The 21,615-nt window shown below is 36.5% G+C and overlaps 2 protein-coding genes across 3 annotated transcripts in view; one reads left to right on the forward strand and one right to left on the reverse strand.

Moving 5' to 3' along the window:
* Positions 1-21,615, forward strand: part of METTL24 (methyltransferase like 24) — a 173,100-nt gene that overhangs the window by 127,374 nt on the left and 24,111 nt on the right. The gene's annotated exons all lie outside the window — the stretch shown is intronic.
* CDC40 (cell division cycle 40) overlaps positions 1-21,615 on the reverse strand; it is a 54,843-nt gene that overhangs the window by 8,711 nt on the left and 24,517 nt on the right. For both annotated transcript variants that reach the window (XM_060030094.2, XM_069541358.1), the window contains 10 exons: positions 21,315-21,444; positions 14,357-14,440; positions 12,084-12,223; positions 10,889-10,985; positions 9,202-9,341; positions 8,299-8,373; positions 5,622-5,667; positions 3,301-3,402; positions 1,906-2,021; positions 1,529-1,662 (listed from right to left, as the gene is read on the reverse strand). In XM_060030094.2, coding sequence (XP_059886077.1) covers positions 1,529-1,662; positions 1,906-2,021; positions 3,301-3,402; positions 5,622-5,667; positions 8,299-8,373; positions 9,202-9,341; positions 10,889-10,985; positions 12,084-12,223; positions 14,357-14,440; positions 21,315-21,444 — 1,064 coding nt within the window. The remainder of the gene's footprint in view (positions 1-1,528; positions 1,663-1,905; positions 2,022-3,300; positions 3,403-5,621; positions 5,668-8,298; positions 8,374-9,201; positions 9,342-10,888; positions 10,986-12,083; positions 12,224-14,356; positions 14,441-21,314; positions 21,445-21,615) is intronic.

Here is a 21,615-nt window from a genome sequence, read left to right on the forward strand (position 1 = left end):
TAGAGAAGATGCCTAATCTCATGTGAGGATTGGTTAGGAAGGCTCGAATAGCAAGTGAGAATTAAACTAAAATCTACAGGATGTCATCATTTATAATGAAACAGTATCATGAGTCTTAGGAGTATTTCTTAAGCTCTGAGAAGGAAAAAAAAGAAACATGATCATTTAATCAAAATATTTTACTGACCGATGCTCTAATTAGAAAACATACACAAGTGTTCTAAAAGCCCTGTAACTGGTGCATCATTCAAACATTTACCAATTTCTTTTATACTACTTCCCATTTTCAAATGGAGCCGAAAATATCTGATAGAAACACCTGAAAGTTTAAGTATAATCAAACTGTTACAGTACATAAAACAAAACAGCTATATGTACACTAAACTATCTAGCTTGTTGTGCAAATGGTCTATATGGCTCATATAAAACTATATCCTTATCAGGTCCTCTGCATGTAACATCATTTCTGAAGTAGAAGAGATCTTAGTTATGAGATAGTCTCAAACCATGGACATTAAGAATGATGTTAAGACTATGTGTAAAGTACAGTCAACTCTCCATTAATTGGGGGTAATTTGGAGGGGTATACTGGTGATGGGAGAAACAGCAGTTAAATTACATTAAATCTTCAATTACCCAAACTGTCCTGACAATGGTTAGGGACGTGCTCAGGTCCCCAAACAGACTCAGTTTCAGGAGGAAACTACTGCCTGTAGTTCAAGGCTTCTCACTTCCTACAGCTGAACAACTTCTGGGGGTAGGGAGATAGTTTCTAGTCCCCGCAAGGCTGTAACCACAGTTGAGTTGTGCCTTATAATTGACTATCAAAACAAGCTGGGTTCCAACCAAACATTAACTCTAAAAAAAAGATTATTATGCATTGCTTTGAAAATCAACTATAAAACATGATCTATGATAGATACTTAGTGAAATCAGCTTTAGTATTTCTTGACTTTAGAAAAGTGTTTTTTTCTCTAGGAAAGCAAAATTAAGCAATATATTCTGATTATACTCTACAAGTAAAACATTATGGGCTATAAACAGCAGGACACAGGGGTGATGACATGGGGCAATTTTCAGTACTGAATAATCAAAATGCAGACATTTAAAAAATTAAGAGATTTAAAAAATATTTTCTTTGGGTTGGTTCTAAGGCTAGGATGTTATGCTCAATCCCTAGCATAAGGAACACAGTCTATACGTGTGTGACCCCTACTTTTTGTCAGTCATTCTGCAAAGATGAATAAGATACCTAATAAAGAATGTAAGATGGCACTATATAAGCTTTTTTACTAGTGCAAGAAAAAGGACTCAAAATACATATTCTTTAGAAAGATTATCTAAAGACTATGAAAAGTAGCATGTTTAAATTTTTATTTTCATATTCTGGATACCTAAATAGTTAAACCAGTTTGACTGACAGGCCAGAGATCACAGTTGTGAAAATATTCAAATTGAAAGCCTTTCACTACAAAATTTTAAATTGTTTGCTTTATATTAATTAGATTTTCTACTGATAAAAACTCACCATTCCCAAACTCTTAGGCTCTTATCATCAGATGTGCTCACAAATCTCCTGTTCTCATCAACAAAAACAATGGTGTTGACAGCTCCCAAATGCCGATCATATTCCTGTACAATTTCTCCACTTCGAATGTCCCACTGTATATCAAATAAGAGAAATGGCAAAGAGCAGATTTATGAAAACAAAGATCATAACTGTGGAAAATGGAGAAGGAAAAAAGATCTCCAAAATCGTGTTTTTATAGATTTACTGCTTCCAAGACTAGAGCATCAGCACTCCCTAGAAGTAGCAAACATTAAACAAGTTAATATTCCTTATTCTAGCCCCTCATATAGTGTAAAGCTCAGGAATCTTAATAAAAATATTGTGAAAAGACTTACTTGCACAATCTTTTTATCAGACATCCCAGCCACAAAGAGATTTTGCTTATCTTCATCAGGATTAAATTTGACACAATAGGGTACTTTTCGGTTTGTAAATCTTGATATACACTGTCCTAAAACCAAAGACCCAAGTTAAAGTAGGTAAAATAAATTTGACCATTTAAAGATAACCCTGGGATTAAGATCTAGAGATCATTTGCTAATAAATTTTGAGGAATGGCAACCTGCTTGTTCTTTACTGTAAACTACATTGTTCCTTTTCAAGGATTTTTAATGATTAAAAATAGTATATTCAAGGGGCTTCCCTGGTGGCACAGTGGTTGAGAGTCCGCCTGCCGATGCAGGGGACACGGGTTCGTGCCCTGGTCCGGGAAGATCCCACATGCCGCGGAGCGGCTGGGCCCGTGCGCCACAACTGCTGAGCCTGCGAGCCACAGCTACTGAAGCCCGCGTGCCTAGAGCCTGTGCTCTGCAGCGGGAGAGGCCACCGCAATGAGAGGCCCGCTCACTGCAGCTAGGGAAGGCCCGCGTTCCCGCGTGCAGCGGCGAAGACCCAGTGCAGCCAAAAATTAAATAAATGAATGAATAAATAAATTTATAAAAAAAATGCAGCTAGAGTTGAGGACCACTGCCAAAGAGGTTAAGAGTATGGGCTTTGGCATTACAGAGACCTTGGTTTGAACCCAATTCGACCATTACTAGCTGTGTGACCCTAGAAAAGTTACCTCTTAAGCCTCAGTTTCCTCATCTATAACAATAATAGTATTCAATCTCATAGTGATATTTTAAGGATTGACCAAGATACTGCAATATAAGCACTTAGTACAATGCCTGGTAGACAGTGTTCAATAACTATTACCTATTTTCTTTATCCTTAAAACTCAGTAGGATGAAAGATGGTTGTCTAATTATATAAAATTATACTAGCCACAACGTGCTGATGTAATCAATATGTCTGTGAATATATAAAACCAATCTTTCCATGGAAGTTTAGACCTACATTTTAACCAATTGGGGCAATTAAATTAAATTCTGCTCATCAGTTATTTATTGTGCTTCTATGTTGTGCAATGCAGTGTGCTAGGTTATGTAGGGGAACAAAAAGATCAATTAAATAGTCTACGGAAATTTTTAAATTTCCTTGTCTATCAATATATTTGCTTTATAAATTGTAAATATTTGGTGGAAAAGAAATTTCATAGTAAAAGAGCTACTTATATAGCTGAGTTTCAACTCTACAAACATTTTGTGATATTAGCTGATAGTCAATGATATGAGAATCAGCAGTTAGGGAAGGTACCATTTTACCACAGAAGACCACTCACATTGTTTCATTTAAAAACACTAATTTATAAGGTAAATAGATGTTAGTATAAGTGAGCTCTTTCTTACCTGTCTCAGTGTCCCAGAGCTTAAGATACCTGTCATAAGCTGCACTGAGGAACTGTGTTCCTGCAGTATTAAAGCAGATGTCCCTAACAGCTTTACTGTGACCTAAAGGCAGAGACAATAGAAATGGAGGTGAGGTGAAGTATGTTCTTTTAAAATATAAGCACCATAAGAGAAACAGCATTAAACAGTATTTTTCAAGCCATGCTGTGAGTCAAAATCACTGGAACCCCACATGCTGATTTACTGACTCAGAATATGTTATGTGTGGGCTTGGGAATGTAGGTGGTTTTTTTCCCCTTTGAAAAGCTCCTCTGGTGATTCTGATGCATAAAATTTAGGTAAGAACCAAAAGAAAAGATGTAACTTTGTTTTAAAAAGTCTCTCATGCACTCTCTTAATATGTTATACATACAGCTGATGACTAAACAGTCAAAAGAATTTAAGGAAACATAATAGTCCAGTTATTGCCAATGAAAGAGAAATGGCTGGTGACGTTTTGAAGGTTCACTCTGAGATTACTTGCCAAGCTGGAAGTGAAAACAAAGTGACCTAAACCTAAGGTTCATGAAGTTGTGGCCTTTGTTCAATAATTGTCTATTTCTGTGATCACATTCCCGAATTTCATAGAAATGGATTCAGAATCTCAGAGACTAAACCTTTTTGAAAACAAATATTAACTATTATTTAGTTTTAAAATGGCATTTGACAATAATGTTAAGGTGCTTTCCTTGGAAATCAATCTTGCCTGACCAGTGAATTCTTCTGAAAGTTACAGAGGCAAATAAAATATGATTAAATGAAAGCAGAAACTTTCCTACTCTTTACCATCCCACCATGACAAAGACTGCCAAGCACAATTGTGCAAGATGTGCATGGCACAAATTGTCAGCCGTACCCAGGGGTCCTGAACCACTACCACCGATGACCTCCAGTCATGGCAATTAGGCATTCTTTTGTACAGCAGGAGTCCCAGTCAGAGCTGCTATCATCTTTCTAAGTAGGAAATTTTCAGTTTTCCACTGAAAAACTGCCAGTGCAGGGGAGACAGATGGAGATCAAATCCCCTGTGTCGCAGGAGACATTTTGTTCCCTGTACACGCTGAGAGCCTTCCCACAAGTCTTCTTCTGGGCTGCCCTGGCATCTCGGGCCGCATTTGTGCAGTGAGGCCCTAAAATCGTAACAAAGCACTGGCAAATGGACTCCCACTTAAATCTAAAAACAAAGCCAATGTAATTCACACAAATACCATTTCAATTTGGTACAGTTAAATTTCAAAACATAACTAGCCTTCACACAAAATCTGACAAAGACAATAAACTAGTATCTACCAACAAGGCTGTCCTCTTTTTGGCTTTCTTTCCTTCAAGGAATTCTCTCAACCTTATCTCTTTATCTGTTTTTGTTGCCAATTCCCAACCTCTCTGCAAAGCTCAACATCTGGCTATCTAATTGCTTACTGGACATTTTTATCTCAGTATCTCAAAGGCAGCTCAAATTCCATTAGTCTGAAATCTCATCGTCTTCCTATGATGAGTAGCACCACCATTCTTCCAGCCACCTGAGAGTCACTCTAGATTCCTGCCTCACTCTTATCACTCACTTGCTAACCAAGTCCCATTGGTTTTAACTCTTTTTTTTTTAATTTCTATCTTAAAATTTATTTTTTATTTTTACATCTTTATTGGAGTATAATTGCTTTACAATGGTGTGTTAGTTTCTGCTTTATAACAAAGTGAATCAGTTATACATATACATATGTTCCCATATCTCTTCCCTAACTCTTGTTTCTTTCCTCTCTCTCTGCCGCTTTAGTTCAGGCTCTCATTATCTCTAATCCAGACCAATGAAATAACCTTGTAAATCACTTTCTTGCCTCCAGGCCTGCCCCACCAAAGCATCCTCCATACTGCCACTGTGATCTTTGTAAACTTCAAATCTGATCACGTTGCTTTCCTGCAAGAGCAGTTCAGTGGTTGGCTTCCCAAGGCCCCCAGGACAGTCTAAAGGTCTTCCATACTCTGCCCTCCTCTACTGCTTTTCTCCACTGTCATCTTGTACTATATCCCTCAGGCTAACAATTCTGAAGTATAAGTGGTTCCCTCAAAGCAGTATGCTTTCTCATTCCACTCTTGCTTTAGCTTCTGCTGCTGTCTCTTCCTAGTTCTTTGTCTACATGGGGAGACTTACCCCTCCTTCAAGACTCAGCTCAAGTCCATGAAGGCTTTCCTTCATATCAGTGTAGTAAAATTACTGTTAATGTTATTGTAGTTTAAAAAGTCTTTCCAAACAGATTTATAGCCAGAGAGAAAAGAAGTATTACCAATAAATGTTCGCAGACAGCGCCTGTCTCCGTAAACCTCCCATAGCTGGAGAAAAAACCACACACAGAAACATTAAATTTAATACAAGACTTTGATAAAATGACAACTATCAATCACTAACAATAGTCGTATGCCAGCTATGTATGTGCATATCTGTGTGTGTACAGGTTATTTAACCAAAGGCATTATATATCATTAAACATATTGTTCAGTGCTGTTAGTGACTTGCACTATTTGGACTACACACATACGCATGTGCACACACATACACACACACTTTAAAGCTAAACTCTGAAATCAAGAGAACTTAGATGGAGCTTATACAGGTGGTTTTCATTTTCTTCTTGTTCTTTTCTGTATTTGATATATTTTCTATGATGAAAAGTTTCTACTTATGTAATACTATGAACTACTTTTAAAAGAATTATGTTATTAAAATATTATAACATTTTGGTACTGAGAGGTTTTTTTTTAACTTTTCTGAAGTATTAACTTATAAAAGCTGTTATGAAAATGATAATCTAGACTAAAATATAACAAGTTCATAATTCTGATCACATCTAAAGCGAATTAATACAATAGCTTTGAAACTACCTTTATTATTGCCTGCCTCAAATCCAATCCTTGACAGTGTTGCTAATGATCTAAAATAGAAAGCATTTCCTGGCCACCCAGTGCCTACAGGATAAAGTCTCAGTTCCCATAGCATACCAGGAAAGGACCCTAGGTCCTGGTCCTTTGCCTTGATTGTAGTCATTCTATGCCTCTCAGATTTTAGACTCTAGCAGTCACACCACTTGCGGTTTTCAGCACATACCATGCTGATTCATTCTATTTACTCCTCTCAGACATACTCTACTCCCTATGCCCTTCCCCTGCTTACTTAGTTACCTTCCTATTGAGGTATGCTTCCTCTCTGAAACCAGAATACCTTGCATCTGCCTCTACAATGATCATTTACATCATAACGAAACAATCACCTTAAGAGCAGGGACAGTGCCTAAACAATTTTTTTTTAATTTTATTTATCTATCTGTCTTATCTATTTATTATTTATGACTGCATTGGGTCTTTGTTCCTGCACGTGGGCTTTCTCTAGTTGCGGTGAGCAGGGCTACTCTTCGTTGCGGTACGCAGGCTTCTCATTGTGGTGGCTTCTCTTGTTGCCGAGCACAAGCTCTAGGTGTGTGGGCTTCAGTAGCTGTGGCACGCAGTCTCAGCAGTTGTGGCTCATGGGTTCTAGAGCACAGGCTCAGTAGTTGTGGCTCACAGGCTTAGTTGCTCTGCGGCATGTGGGATCTTCCCAGACCAGGGCTTGAAACCGTGTCCCCTGCATTGGCAGGAGGATTCTTAACCCCTCGCCACCAGGGAAGCCCCTAAACAATTTTTCATCCTCAGTCCTTTGCACATAATAGGTACCTAATAAATGTTTACAGACGTGAACAAATTAAATTCTATGCTGGTCAAACAGAAGACCTTAATCTCAATTAACATAGTCTGTATAAACTGCAAGTTAAAGGAAATAAGTCTTTTTACTCCAAACTGTTGTCCGGTCATTTTAAGCCACTAAGTTGAGGTAAATGCCTAAATGGTTGCTCTCATCAAAAAAAGCTGCCTTTATATGTTGTTACTACCCATGAATTATTTACAAAGAATAAAATTTTCATGAGTCAACTTTCCAAGACTCAAGAGCACTATAGGGTTGATATTTATTGACCAGTATAATGATCCAGACACAGAAGACATAAAAAAGATAAAAACCATGCTTCCAGATTTAAGTTTTTAAAAGGCTTTCCCATATTCAAGTTGACATGTATTGGCAAGTGAGTTTTTCTACCACACATTCTACAGCTGAACATCAACTAAAGTTGGACCTTCCCAAGACTATAAAAAGTGTGAGAAGAGGCTGGGAGCAATTCTGCTACTAGCATTTAGAAGAAAAAGGGTGAATTACATTATCTGCTCTCTAAAAATGGGTTTTCTATCACATGTCCTCTCTACCTTTAAGGTACTAAGGAACAAATGAACTCAGTTACATATCTAAAACCTCTATAAAAATGCATTATTGGTGATTAAATATTTATGTGCCTAAAGCCAATGTGATTGATTATGTCCTAATCAGCTATCTAAGCTTACAAAGAGCCTAGCCAAGGGCCTCCCTGGTGGTGCAGTGGTTAGGAATCCACCTGCCAATGCAGGGGACATGCGTTCGCGCCCTGGTCCGGGAGGATCCCACATGCCACGGAGCAACTAAGCCCGTGCACCACAACTGCTGAGCCTGCGCTCTAGAGCCCGTGAGCCACAACTACTGAGCCTGTGTGCCACAACTACTGAAGCCCGTGCGCCTAGAGCCCGTGCACCGCAACGGAGAGTAGCCCCCACTCACCTCAACTCGAGAAGGCCTGCGCATAGCAACAAAGACCCAACGCAGCCAAAAAATATAAATAAAAATTTTAAAAAATTAAAAAAAAAAAAAGAGCCTAGCCAATTGGACCACAAAGCCATATCTGAATCAACGTGTTTGGAAGCAGTTCATAAACTGCTGCATTCACACGGCTTAAGAGAAAATAATTAGCCTCTAATTGCCTAACAAACCCAGATTTATCTATAATAACCGAATAGATTTAACCAAAGCACTAGCTTTGTAGCACTCCTACTCTGTTACTGAAAACTCACCTTAATTTTACAGTCCATGGAACAAGACAGCAACAAATGGCCAGAGAGAGGAAACAATCTGACTGCACTGACGCCCTGTAAAAAGGAATTAAAATTATGTCAGAAGCATTTGAAATCTCAGCTAAAATTAAACAGAAGGGAAAGACAGTGTATTTTTAAGCCACCTAATTTACTATTTTTCTTCATTCTAAAAATCATACCCTAGAATAACCTTCGTTAGTATTCTAAGAGCAGCCCTTTGGACGCTAAGCTTTTCAAGATTTTTTTTTAACCTTCATTACTGACTTCCTCACCCAAGGGAATTCTTGGTCAATCATGTTACTAATGCCCTCACTCCTCTTCCTTCTTTTACTCAGTACCTTTGCTCTTTGCTAAGAGCTGGAAATTATCAGTTGGAACAGTGCAGATGACAAAGAATAGTAACATCAAAATTTTCAAGTGTCTTTGTCTCTGCATCAGTTTAAGAATATCATAGTGTATAAACCAGGGAGCATCTAATCTTCTTTGAAGTGTGATAACTCTAATTGCTAAGGTAAAATTATTGAGGCTTTTGTGCTAGTATCAGCCCATTACTCACTGACTTGGTGCCCAAGAGGAAGAATATTACGGCAGGAACTTGGAGGCGAAGGCCTGGGCTACCATAAGGGGATAGGACACCAAATCATGAATGCTTATGTCACGGCCCAATCAGATGACCTTGAAGACTGAGTATTCACTTGTGACTCATATGTGTTGGTACCGCCAGAGTCTGACTCCGGTTTATCTTCAGTTTGACCTCCCTGTTCTATCTTGACTTCTCTACATCTTTACTAGAAATATTGACTGTCCCACATCAATAGCTGAAAAGTTATGCTGGTGTCACTGTTATACATTACAACAAACAAAAACAACCAATTTGCTTACCTTTGTGTGTCCGGACCACACATGAATTTGTTTTTTGGGAAGATAACACTTCTCAGGTGGCACAGGTGACCGCAGATTAACACCAACATCCTGAGGTATGTGAAGATAGGACCTGCCTTGATAGTCATACATTTCTTTAACTGAAACAAGAAGGCAAAAGAAAGCAGTGAACAAATAAAAGCCATAGTCATGAAATCTACATTCTTAAAATAATAACAAACATTTTATTCATAGGGATATTGTTGCATATCAAGGTTTTGGTAAAAATACTCTGATGATGTTAAGACCAAGAGTCAGCTAAAATTTAACTGCCTGAAATCATAGCTATTATTTACAATTAGTGGTAGTATTTTAGAATCCCTAAATATTGAGAGAATATCAGACCTTTAAATAAGCTCTTACTTCTTTATCCAGTTACACATTTTAGTGGCATATACAAAGACTCCACTGCAGTACAATTACAGCGAGAGAAGAAAAGATAATACTTGGGCCTTGTGAGTCATTGGCAAAGAATCAGAAGCAAAACAGGATAAGAAGGAAGTTAAAACAAAACAAAAATATATCAACTACCCTTTTCCCTGCTTTCCTCCTTTATGTCCTTCCAGGTTCTTTTTACAATCTCTTTTCTACTTTCAACCCAGATTTTACAATAAAGTCACATGTGAGAATTAAATGACATAGTATATATAAAGCATTTAGTAGCATGCTGCACAGAGTAAGTACTCAATAAATGTTGGCTATTATTGTTATTATGGCCACAAGTACCACAGTACTAAATAGACTCCTTGGAGATAAAACTGGAGCTTGAGAAGCTAAACGTGACCTCGTGAAACCTATATATTTGATAAGTGATATAACATTAGAATAATCAATACTATCAGAACTGAATTATTCTTTTAGTCTGGTAGTCACTACATAATTTCCCCAATATAACTAGTTACTAATGAACCAGGTAGAGTTTAGAATATAATTTATTTTGGTGAATATGCATTTCCTTCTACAAATCAAAGTAAGTATGAGAATCTTAATCTCCAGTCCACTTACATGAAAAACAAAGTTTATTCTTTTAAAGTATAATTTAGTAACAGTTACGAACTGTGATCATACCTGGAGAATATTTGGCTTGGGTTAAAAACAAAAGGTTAAAATGACTGGGGGAGGGCTTCCCTGGTGGCGCAGTGGTTTAGAGTCCGCCTGCCGATGCAGGGGACACGGGTTCGTGCCCCGGTCTGGGAAGATCCCACATGCCGCCGAGCGGCTGGGCCCGTGAGCCATGGCCGCTGAGCCTGCGCATCCAGAGCCTGTGCTCCGCAATGGGAGAGGCCACAACAGTGAAAGGCCCGTGTACCGCAAAAAAAAAAAAAAAAAAAAAAGACTGGGAGACTAGTTATACATCAAAAAGAGTCAACTTTATCTTAGGAAAGAACAGACTGTGAACCATAATCTCCTTTATCTACCTTTAAAAAAAAATTCATTAGCACTTCAAAAAAAATCATCTGTGGCTATCTCTTTAATTAGAACATAGAAGAGGTTTGCTATAATTTCTTTGGGATGCAAACTGTCCAATATAATTCTTAATAAAATGAATTCTAGCAGCTGATTAGTAAAGGCAATACATATATTATGTGAACAGAGTAAATATCTGAAAGTTTATCATAAAAATGAGGAGGCATAAAAAATATATTACCATGTAAGATTGTCTTTTCCTCTCCAGGTTTCTCTTCTTCCTGTTTGCCTTTTTTCTGCCTCTTTGCTGTAATTTCATCCAATTCTTTTTGTTCTTCCTAAGGGAATTAAGGAGTGAACTTTTAAAATGGATGTTCTAGAACCCCATCCTGGCCAACATTGGTCATAAATTCTTTATAATGAGGCACACTTTTTTGGTGAGGCAATAGCCGCAAGTATGTCTCCCAGGATAACAATCTCAACTCTTTGGCAGACTACAAAATGGCACTAAACACACAGTGGGTACTAGTTAATACTTCTAAACTCATTGTATACAAAACCCATCCTTCTGGGACACCTAGAAAGTAATTTGATGTATTATGCTAATTATGTAAGTGAAAAAATGAGGCAATTAGAAAATCTAGTACCAGAAAAGACAGTGAATTTTAGTAGATGATGTTCTTCAGTAAACAGCTTTTAATAGTCATAAGGATATAAGCAGTGACTACAGATTTGTGACACAACTTTTGTGGGAGAAGCAGTAAAAGCAAGGTGGGGTAGTAGTAAATCCTTATAATAACTGAGAAGTCAAAATAAATAAAGAGCAGCATATATGTATTACTGAGATAATTGGATGTGAGATACAGCTAGAATGTAAGCTTCATGAGGATGCGATTTTCTTAATCTTTTCCACTGCTATATCCCTATGACCTAGAACAGTGACTGGCTCATAGAGACAGTAGGATTAGGAGGTGGAGAGGGGCAAGTACCGTTTTATAGTTTTACTTTATAAACTTCATAATATTATGAAAAAAAATAGACATACTACTTTGTTAAAATTTTAAAATAAATTAATAAATAAAACCCATCATGAATTCTAAAATCATAGAAAGGCTGATTCTGTAATTACTATCTGAATATCTGGCATCAGAAAATCAGCTACCATAGCACCTTAATAGTATTATCAAGGTGATTTTTATTAAAAATTGTTCAATATTGTATTTTAATTAAAAAGTATGGAAGATAATAAATCAGAAAAATATAAGCAAAAATTATTCCAAAGAAAAACAAAGGAATTATTGTATTTTCTCTATCTAAGGCAGAGAAATTCTGATGAGTCATTTGGTTCTCTAAGGAAACCTCGTTTATTAATATAGGTATCCTTCATAGAGACATAGCAGACACCTGAATTGGCAATGAAAAACATCACAGCTTACTTCTGAAGGTTTGGCTACATCTTTTTCATCCACATATTTTGCCCACGGTCCCAAGAAACCATCAATATTAGATGCATCATTTTCTTTGAATTTTTTCCTCTTTTCTATTTTCTTCTGACCAGTTTCAAACACAGTTAAACCTATATTAAAAACAAAAAAGCAGAGATCATAAATATGGATATTTTCTAAAGAAACAGCAATGTATATATTTATATATATTTATAAACACAAAATATTTAAAACACAAAACGAAACCTACATGAATCAAGATACACCAACTCATGCTATATAAAAAGAGACTCAACCTTCTGGGCAAAGCAGCTTTCTAACACTGCAATATGTTGCAAATTCTAGTATATGTGAAGGAAGAAAAGACCCAGCTATGTAATCCTGCAGTGGTACACAATCTTTTTAATTAATCACAGATCTTTATCAGTAGATTTTACCAGTTTTTGAAAGAAACATAGCAATTTAATAATGCTGAATAATGATAAAGTTACCTTTGAAAGCAAGAATAAGCTAAAATTTCTCATTCAAAAGCTGAATTAGATAAAATTACATTAAATAATTAATAACTTTTCCTTGCTTCACTTGCTTCACTGTATTGTAATGCAACAATATAAATTAAAGAAGGTTTCACAAGAATCTGGCACTTCTTCCAGGTGATCTCAATCTAAACTTGACCTCTAATACCATAAATCTTAACAGTAAGAAGAAAAGAGGAAAGAGGATGTTTCTGGTTGGGATTCTCATTTGATCAGTAGGAGGTGGCATGCTGTGTGTAGTCATTAAATTGGAAAAAGAAAGGTTTACGGGAGTCAGTCAAAATTTAACTGCTAACTGAGAATCTAGCTACATAAAGATATAGCTTGTAGAGGTCTAACAAAGAGAAAAGCTTAACCTATATTAATTCAAATCAGTTTCCTTTAAGCTGTGTTATAACAAAAGGTTGTTAAAATCCTATTTTAACAACAATCTAGCTCATAAACCATCATATAGGCTAGCGGTTCCCAACCTTTTTGGCACCAGGGACTGGTTTGTGAAAGAAAATTTTTCCATGGACCGGGGGGTGGGAGGGTGGGGATGGTTTGGGGATGATTCAAGTGCATTACATTTATTGAGCACTTTATTTCTATTATTATTACATTGTAATATATAATGAAATAATTATACAACTCATCATAATGCAGAATCAGTGGGAGCCCTGAGCTTGTTTTCACTTGCCACTCACTGATAGGGTTTTGATATGAGTCTGCAAGCAGTTGATTTATTATGGTCTCTGTGAAGTCAAACCTCTCTGCTAATGATAGTCTGTATTTGCAGCCGCTCCCCAGCGCTAGCATCACTGCCTCAGCTCCATCTCAGATCACCAGGCATTAGAGTCTCATAAGGAGCGCACAACCTAGATCCCTCACATGCGCAGTTCACAGTAGGGTTCGTGCTCCTATGAGACTCTAATGTCACCGCTGACCTGATAGGAGGTGGAGCTCAGGTGGTAATGCAAGCGATGGGGAGTGACTGTAAATACAGATGAAGCTTTGCTCATTCGCCCACTGCTCACCTCCTGCTGTGCAGCCTGGTTCCTAACAGGCCACGTACCAGCACCTGTCTGTGGCCTGGGTGTTGGGGACCCCTGATATAGGCTCTAGAGTTACTAAGTGCCTTCGTACAAACAGCATACTCTTCTTCTATCGAACATTTTATGGATAAGATTCCAAGGGGCCAATGAGCTTTGTGGCAAGTTAGCATTTAGAGTATGATGCTTTGTCTTAAAATAAGTACAAAATGAATACAAGTATAAACATATGTTTTAAAACACATATTCAAACTCAGACTTCAAAGCAACCCTTGAAAGACAATCTCCACAGACGTGCACGATGAGATTTTTTTCTGCTCTCTTAAAATGGAGCTTGACATTAGTGTTGAGAAATAAACTGCTAAAATCAGATATACATTAGTTTTCATTTCTTGAATGATTTCCACAGGACTGGAACTGTGCCAAGAAATCACTCCCCACCCCCCAACCCCGCCACTACAGGTACGACTATCTTCCTTACAAGGTTGCACACCTAGTAAGTGGCAAAAGCAAGCTCCAAACTAATATTTCTATACATTGCTCTAAACTATATCCCACTATTGTCTCAACTTAAAAAAAAAAAAAATCAAGAGATAAATTACATACTAGTTTTTCCCTACTGTCCAAAGTCAATCTACAACCAATAAGTATAGGTATATATATTTGATATTAAATATTGATATTTCAAATAAATTACCTTGATTTTTTTCCGCTTCTTCTACAGAACCAATATACTTAGTAGACACTTGATGGTTATCTAATGAAGGGTCCAAGGCATAACCTGAAAGGAGCAAAGTACAAATTACTGACTCCATTTTTTTCCATTTACAATTCATTTTGATTCTATACACATTTACTCATTTTACATTTTCCTTCCCAGATGCTGAAAATGGTCTCTTTTTTTGTTTGTTTTCTTGTGACTTTATTTCTTCCTTATGTTCTGAAAGTATTAACAGCTTCCTTTATCATCAGGATGTACACACCAATAATTCTATCACAAGCAAACCAAATTTTTGATTGTAAAGTTGCTTGTGCAAGATAATTTCAAAGACCTTTCATTGTGTTGGATCTCTCTGAGCTTATCTCCAAAAGAGTTATCACTTTACTTTATCACATTCAACTGTCCACTGTTACTCTGAGGACTAATCCTTCTTTCATGAGCTATGTTTCTATTTAGAATCATTAACCCAAATCTCAGGCTGGACAATGAATGACTTCAGTAGAACAGATGAATCTAGCATATTGACATTACATTACTAACAGCCCGTTAGGCCAAAATATCAAACTTTAGTCTTAAATTTTCTAAGAGCTTAAAAATATACGTATATCATACATTCAGGAGTTTAGAAATCTTTTTATTTTTGGTAACAGATAATGCATGGTTTAGTTTATCAAGTTATATAAACTTTTAAATAATTTAAAAAAGAAATAGGGTAAGAAGAATCACATAAAATTTAGCTATTATTTTGCAAATGCTATTCTCAGTAAAGATAGTCTTCCCTCCCAATGTAAAAATAGTATATTTCTACTTCATAAATCATTATTTATATTTCTTTGGTAAGAGCAGTAAGGATATCTATTAGCATATTTATGTACTCCTTCAGCTAGAGTGTGTAGCTACATATAAATGTAGTCTTCAGTGGTCTATGGGAACTTCAGGAAAGAAAGTCTGTATTAACTGAAATCAGTTTTTCTTCAATTGGGGGTGCTAGTATGATAAATGTTTGGTAAAATCAGTTTTAGTAATAATCCAGTATATTCACAAAAGAGAGCTAGATCATTAAATCAGTCTATGGCCTACAACCCATGTGAACAAGCATGAAATACTACATAAGAGTACTTGCGCATTTTTCTTTAGCGGTACATTCTAGTGAATGTAGCTAACAATTAAATTTTCTTATATATTTATTTACATTTTAATTTTCCAGCTGAAGATTAAAGGGAACTTCTTCTGGGAAAAAGAAAAAGATTTGTCATTAAACATACTTTTCAGACAAGCTAAGCACGTAGGTATTCAACTCACCCTCATAATACGCTAACACTGAACCAACCACCTAGGTATTAGCTCATTTGCATATAGTTTTTCTTTTTAGTATTAAAATATGTTCTTGGCCTGAGGAGAGAGCTTGATGGCAGAAAGCAGCTTTGCAACCTCTGAAATCACAGGTTCAAATCCCATGAGTTATTTTATCTTTCATCTCTTTGACATAGAGAATAGTGTTTAGTGTTCTATAAATTATTTTTCTAAAATGAGACTTCATAAGGCTCATGTAAAATTTAAACATACCCTAAGTTAAAAATCCCCATCTCAACCATAAAAATTTATCTAAAATGTAATTCTGTCTTGAAGGAGATATATATCTACACAAATGGCGTTGCATTATGTGTTTAGGGAGATGGTGTAGGAGGCAGAGAGGGAAGGGAGAACTCTGGTTCTTCTTATGGTCTCTGTGTAAGCACCAATTGCCAGCTCATCTGGCCTGGAATTTCCTCTTCTTCTGAGGAAAGGAACTTATGTTCTCCTCCTTCTCCACACCCTCTGCGGTAAAATCTTTACTGCCACTGTCACCATTACCACTACTGCCTCCCACCCAGGTAATTAGGGGATAATAGTATTTCCCTTTACTAATAAGGGATGTTAAATATTTATCTATTGATAAATGTCTTACTAGAAGTTAGCCAGCAACAGAACAAGATATAACTCTAACACTACAGAATTTTAGTCCAATTAGTTTTCTACCAACCTATGTCTCAAATAAGTGAATATATCTATATTTAAGTTCTGAAATATTCTTATCTATCTTTCTGAAGCTTATTTTCCATTTTATCTTTTTAATAGAATTACTGTTCACTTTTTAAAAAATTTTTAAATTTATTTTCTTTATTTTTTTGGCTGTGTCGGGTCTTAGTTGCAGTACACAGGATCTTTCATTGCAGCGTGCTGGCTCTTCATTGTGGTGCGCAGGCATCTTTCTAGTTGTGGCGTGTGGGCTGCAGGTTATGTGGGCTCTGTAGTAGTGGTGAGGGGGCTTCAGAGCACGTAGGTTCTGTAGTTTGTGGCATGCGGGGTCTCTTGTTGAGGTGCGCAAGCTCATTAGTAGTGGCGCATGGGCTTAGTTGCCCTGCGGCATGTGGGATCTCAGTTCTCTGACCAGGGATCGAACCTGTGTCCCCTGCATTGGAAGGCAGATTCTTTACCACTGGACCACGAGGGAATTCCCAGTGTTTACTTTCTTTCTTTGTAGTTTTACTTGAAATGGCTCTAATAATATTAGTTTTATTGTTAGATTCTTAAGATTAGTAATATTAATGTCTCAATAGGTAAATGAGAAGAGACTGTAAACAATTTGCAAAAGAATGATTACAAATATATGAAAAACCTTCAAACCTCACTAGTAATCCAAAAGGATAAAGTTAAAATAAAGAAATACAATATTTTGACTATCAAATAAACAAAGGAAAAACAATCATATGGATCTTGAGTAAGGAAAAGTAGGATTTTTATACATGGTGGTGGCAGTAAAAGTTGGGAGAATTCTTTTGGAAAACAATTTGACAATATATAACAAAAGTTTTAAAAACATTTACATTCTTAGATCCACTTCTGGAGATTCATCTTAATAACGAAAAACAACCCATAAAGTTTTATGCACAAACAAATTCACTACCACATTTTAAAAAGCATTTTACTGCAGCTTAAAATATACATCACCACATTTTAAATAATGAAAACTAGAACCAACTTGCAATCTAAATGATACAAGAATTTTTTCATAAATTATGACATCTTCATTCAGCAGAGTATTTTAAAAAATCATTTAAAAATGTTAATAAAAGCTTTGTGACCGCCTGGAGGGGTGGGATAGGGAGGGTGGGAGGGAGGGAGACGCAAGAGGGAAGAGATATGAGAACATATGTATATATATAACTGATTCATTTTGTTGTAAAGCAGAAACTAACACACCATTGTAAAGCAATTCTACTCCAATAAAGATGTTAAAAAATGTTAATAAAAGGGTTTAATAAAGAGTTAATATTGAAGTTAAAACTCAGTTAATAATGAGTGTGGTGAAACTAAATGTGTTTATTAATTAAAAAAATTTTTTTTACTGGAGTATACTTGCTTTACAATGTTGTGTTAGTTTCTGCTGTACAATGAAGTGAATCAGCTTAAACGTGTCTATTTAAAATTTTCCACTTTCATAGACTGGTGTGGAGAAAATCATGAGTGAAAGGAGGACAAAGGGGAGAAACCTTACTGAGAATCCCCAAGGAAGACCAGTAAGGGAACAGGCCAGAAACCCAAGACAAAAAGGGAGGAGAACAGGACAAAAGAATTCATACAAACCATTGAGAGACTAAGAACTCAGGACAAACATGATAAATGGGAGCTAAAAGCAAAACTGTAGCATAAGTAAATGGGATGATACAGTAAAGGAGACTGTCTTTACAGATTAAGGAATAGAGGTGGCTGTGATAAACTAAGTAAAATAATACACTTAGATTATAACACTGCTATAACCATTTAAAAATGGTTAGAAAAGTAGGATCAGTGTTCTATATCCCAGCAGAGTTATAGAGTGATAAATATGAGACTTAGATGAATTCCTGGACTTCCCAGGTGGTACAGTGGTTAAGAACCCGCCTGCCAATGCAGGGGACACGGGTTTGATCCCTGGTCTGGAAAGATCACACATGCCGCGGAGCAACTAAGTCCGTGCGCTACAACTACTGAGCCTGCGCTCTAGAGCCCGCGAGCTGCAACTACTGAGCCCATGTGCCACAACTACTGAAGCCCGCGTGCCTAGAGCCCATGCTCCGCAACAAGAGAAGCCACCGCAATGAGAAGCCCCGGCTTGCTGCAACTAGAGAAAGCCCGTGCGCAGCAACGAAGACCCAACGCAGCCAAAAATAATAAATAAAATAATTTAAAAAAAGCTGAATTCCTGTGCCATCTCCTTCATGTCTCGTAGGTAAGAGAGACATGTCTTGTGTCTTATACAAGATATAAGGAAGGTTTGCTCCCTGGTACTTTGCAAATCAGAAGGTAACAGAAAGGTCTCATAGCATTACATTCCATGTGTAAGAGTGAGAGGAAAAACTCAGATAGGAATTACTATCAGAAGCTAGACAAGAACTTTCTATGAGAAAATAAGACTTTTAAATTAACAGAAGCTATACTTGCTTAGTACTTGGGGGTAAAGAAAAAAAGACTGCTAAACTTGAGGTTGGTTAACTTGTTTATTTAAGTTCAGATAAATGGTTCTCAGTTCTAAGATTCTCATAAGGGAGACAGACATACATTACTTAATTTGCAAGTGGCTACTCCTTTTATTCCAGGCCACCTAACATAGTATATACCCCACATTCCTTTTTTATGTCTTTGACTCACTAAATAGTTCAATCTTTGTTCTAGTCCACGCCCTCTTAATGGAAGAGGCAAAAAATACCAGCTATTATTTTTCCAAGTAAGCTGTTTCTGAACCTGGGTCTAAAGCCAACTGAATAGCTTTCAATGCGATAGGATAGTTTTTTCACCTGTTTTATTTTGTTCTAAAGATTTAAGCTACCTAAAATATTGCTTAAGGCCCTTCCTTCTAAAGTCTAAAAATAACCCTGCAGAGTCTTTAAAAGTCCATTTTATTATAGGCTAGGATATAATAAATTCATGATGCAATAGAATTGATTTTTATGTAATGCACATATACTTTAGATTTACATGGGATCCCTTATACAATCAATGGGTACAATGCATTTATAACCATTTTATTGGACTGGAAGTGTCACTGAACTCTTTTAGGAGATTTCAGAGGTATAAAGTCTTTGCTATGACTTTTGGCACCTGTTAAGTCAATTATAACCTAGCCACAGTGAAATATAATTTAATATATGTCAATCATTTTACAACCAGTTTCCAAGAACATATTGTGGATAAATAAATAAGACTATCTGTACTAAACCTCTAAACTAATTCATGATGAATCAGTTTGCATGGCTCACTAAAAACTAGAAAAAAGTAATTTTCTAACAGAATAATTATGTAAATTGTAATATAAACCCATCAGTGGATGTTACATAGTGCTTAAAAATAATAAGCTTTGAGATTATAAAGTAACATTGAAAAATGCTTATGATAGAATATTGAATTAAAAAGTTGCAAAATTTTCAGTTTAGAAGGATTACAGCACTGTAATACAAATATGTATAATAAAAAAGACTTGGAGGAATAAAATATCTACTAAAAGTAGATATTTTAGTATAGTGGGATTATAGGTAACCTTTTTCTTCTCTTTCCTAAATGTTTAAAATTGGTTTATGTTATTTTTTAGTGAAAACAATTGCTATTAAAAAGCATCACCGAATACATAACATTTCCCATGATACTGCTTTCTTAACTTTATTTTGGGTGCTATCTTATAATAATGGAAGTTAATCATAGATAGGACAGAAAAATCTGTTTAGAACTTTAAAAAAATCCTATAAGAAATAAAAGGAGGAGGTATTAGAATTTTAACTGCAAAGAAAACTAAATGAAAATAAGAGAGACAATGTTGCTGATGTCTAAAAATGTGATTATTAAATCTCTTGTTAAAAAAGTTCAAAGTTTTCTTTTTCAGTTACTCTTTGGGGAAGAGAACATCAGCATAAATAATTAATTCATAAAGATCACAACTACAACAGGCATAAAAACATTCTCAGTTACTTTGCTCACCCACCCTACCAAAAAGCTCTTCAAAGCAGAAGGTGATCAGTGTGTCTGTCAACCTACAGATGTAGATTATGGGAAGAGAAAGAAAAGGCACTACCAAATATGGACAAAGCTGATATAAGTGACCAGACCTATGGTCTGTGGAACCATGAGCAAGGACATTTTTATAAAGACCATCTTCTTGTAGAGGGGATCCCCAGCCTTGTATGCACATTAACTTTCTCAAATCCCACCGATAGGATATAATTATTTTACGCAATGAATTTGTGGCCATTCCATTTCCTGATAACCCTCAGTAATCAACAGAAAACTTTTCAGAGATAAAATCTGAGAAAGAGAGTTAAGTCAACTAGTACATAAGAAGATAAAAATATACCTCTTAACACTATCCGGTTATTTACCAATTTCAATAGCAGTCTACATGCAACAGTCATTCAATAACAAGTGTTCATTAAAAAGTACAACAGAGAGGGCTTCCCTGGTGGCGCAGTGGTTGAGAGTCCGCCTGCTGATGCAGGGGACGCGGGTTCGTGCCCTGGTCCGGGAGGGTCCCGCATGCCGCGGAGCGGCTGGGCCCGTGAGCCATGGCCGCTGAGCCTGCGCATCCAGAGCCTGTGTTCGCAACGGGAGAGGCCACAACAGTGAGAGGCCCGCGTACCGCAAAAAAAAAAAAAAAGTACAACAGAGAATGTTCTGTTTTTAAGACCACAGAATATTTCTAGTACTCAGAAATCAGAACAGATTTAGAATGACAGCTAAAAATATTAGTGCACCTTCCTATTTGTATAAATATTTATAGATGTGTATAAGAAAACATACTACCCTTTTAAGGAATCCAGGTTAATAAATTTAAAAAGCCAGAAGATAAAATCGATCATTGCGCGCACACACACACACACACCCCACTTCTAATAAGGTTTAACCTGAAACTCGCGTATCATCTTACCGTATGTGGCAAAAGTTCTTCTTTGCTGTTCAAACATAAAATCATTGATGTGGGCTGGTTCAGCATATCCAGAAAGCATATTTCTAGGGGCAGCCATTTGCTGTGTTCTGAAGGGATTTTCTGGTCCAAACTACAATGTTGTAAGAAAAAAAACAAACAAAAAAACCCAAATTCTCAGTGTATAAAGCTAGAATGAGTAGAATTATTGTACAATGCATTTTTAACTCTAAATCATCAGGGGCCCATTAACTTGTGTGGGAACATGCTTACCTCCCATGGTTTAGTACAACTGGACAATGGC

This window comes from Delphinus delphis, chromosome 14, assembly GCF_949987515.2.
Source record: "Delphinus delphis chromosome 14, mDelDel1.2, whole genome shotgun sequence".
Lineage (NCBI taxonomy): Eukaryota > Metazoa > Chordata > Mammalia > Artiodactyla > Delphinidae > Delphinus > Delphinus delphis.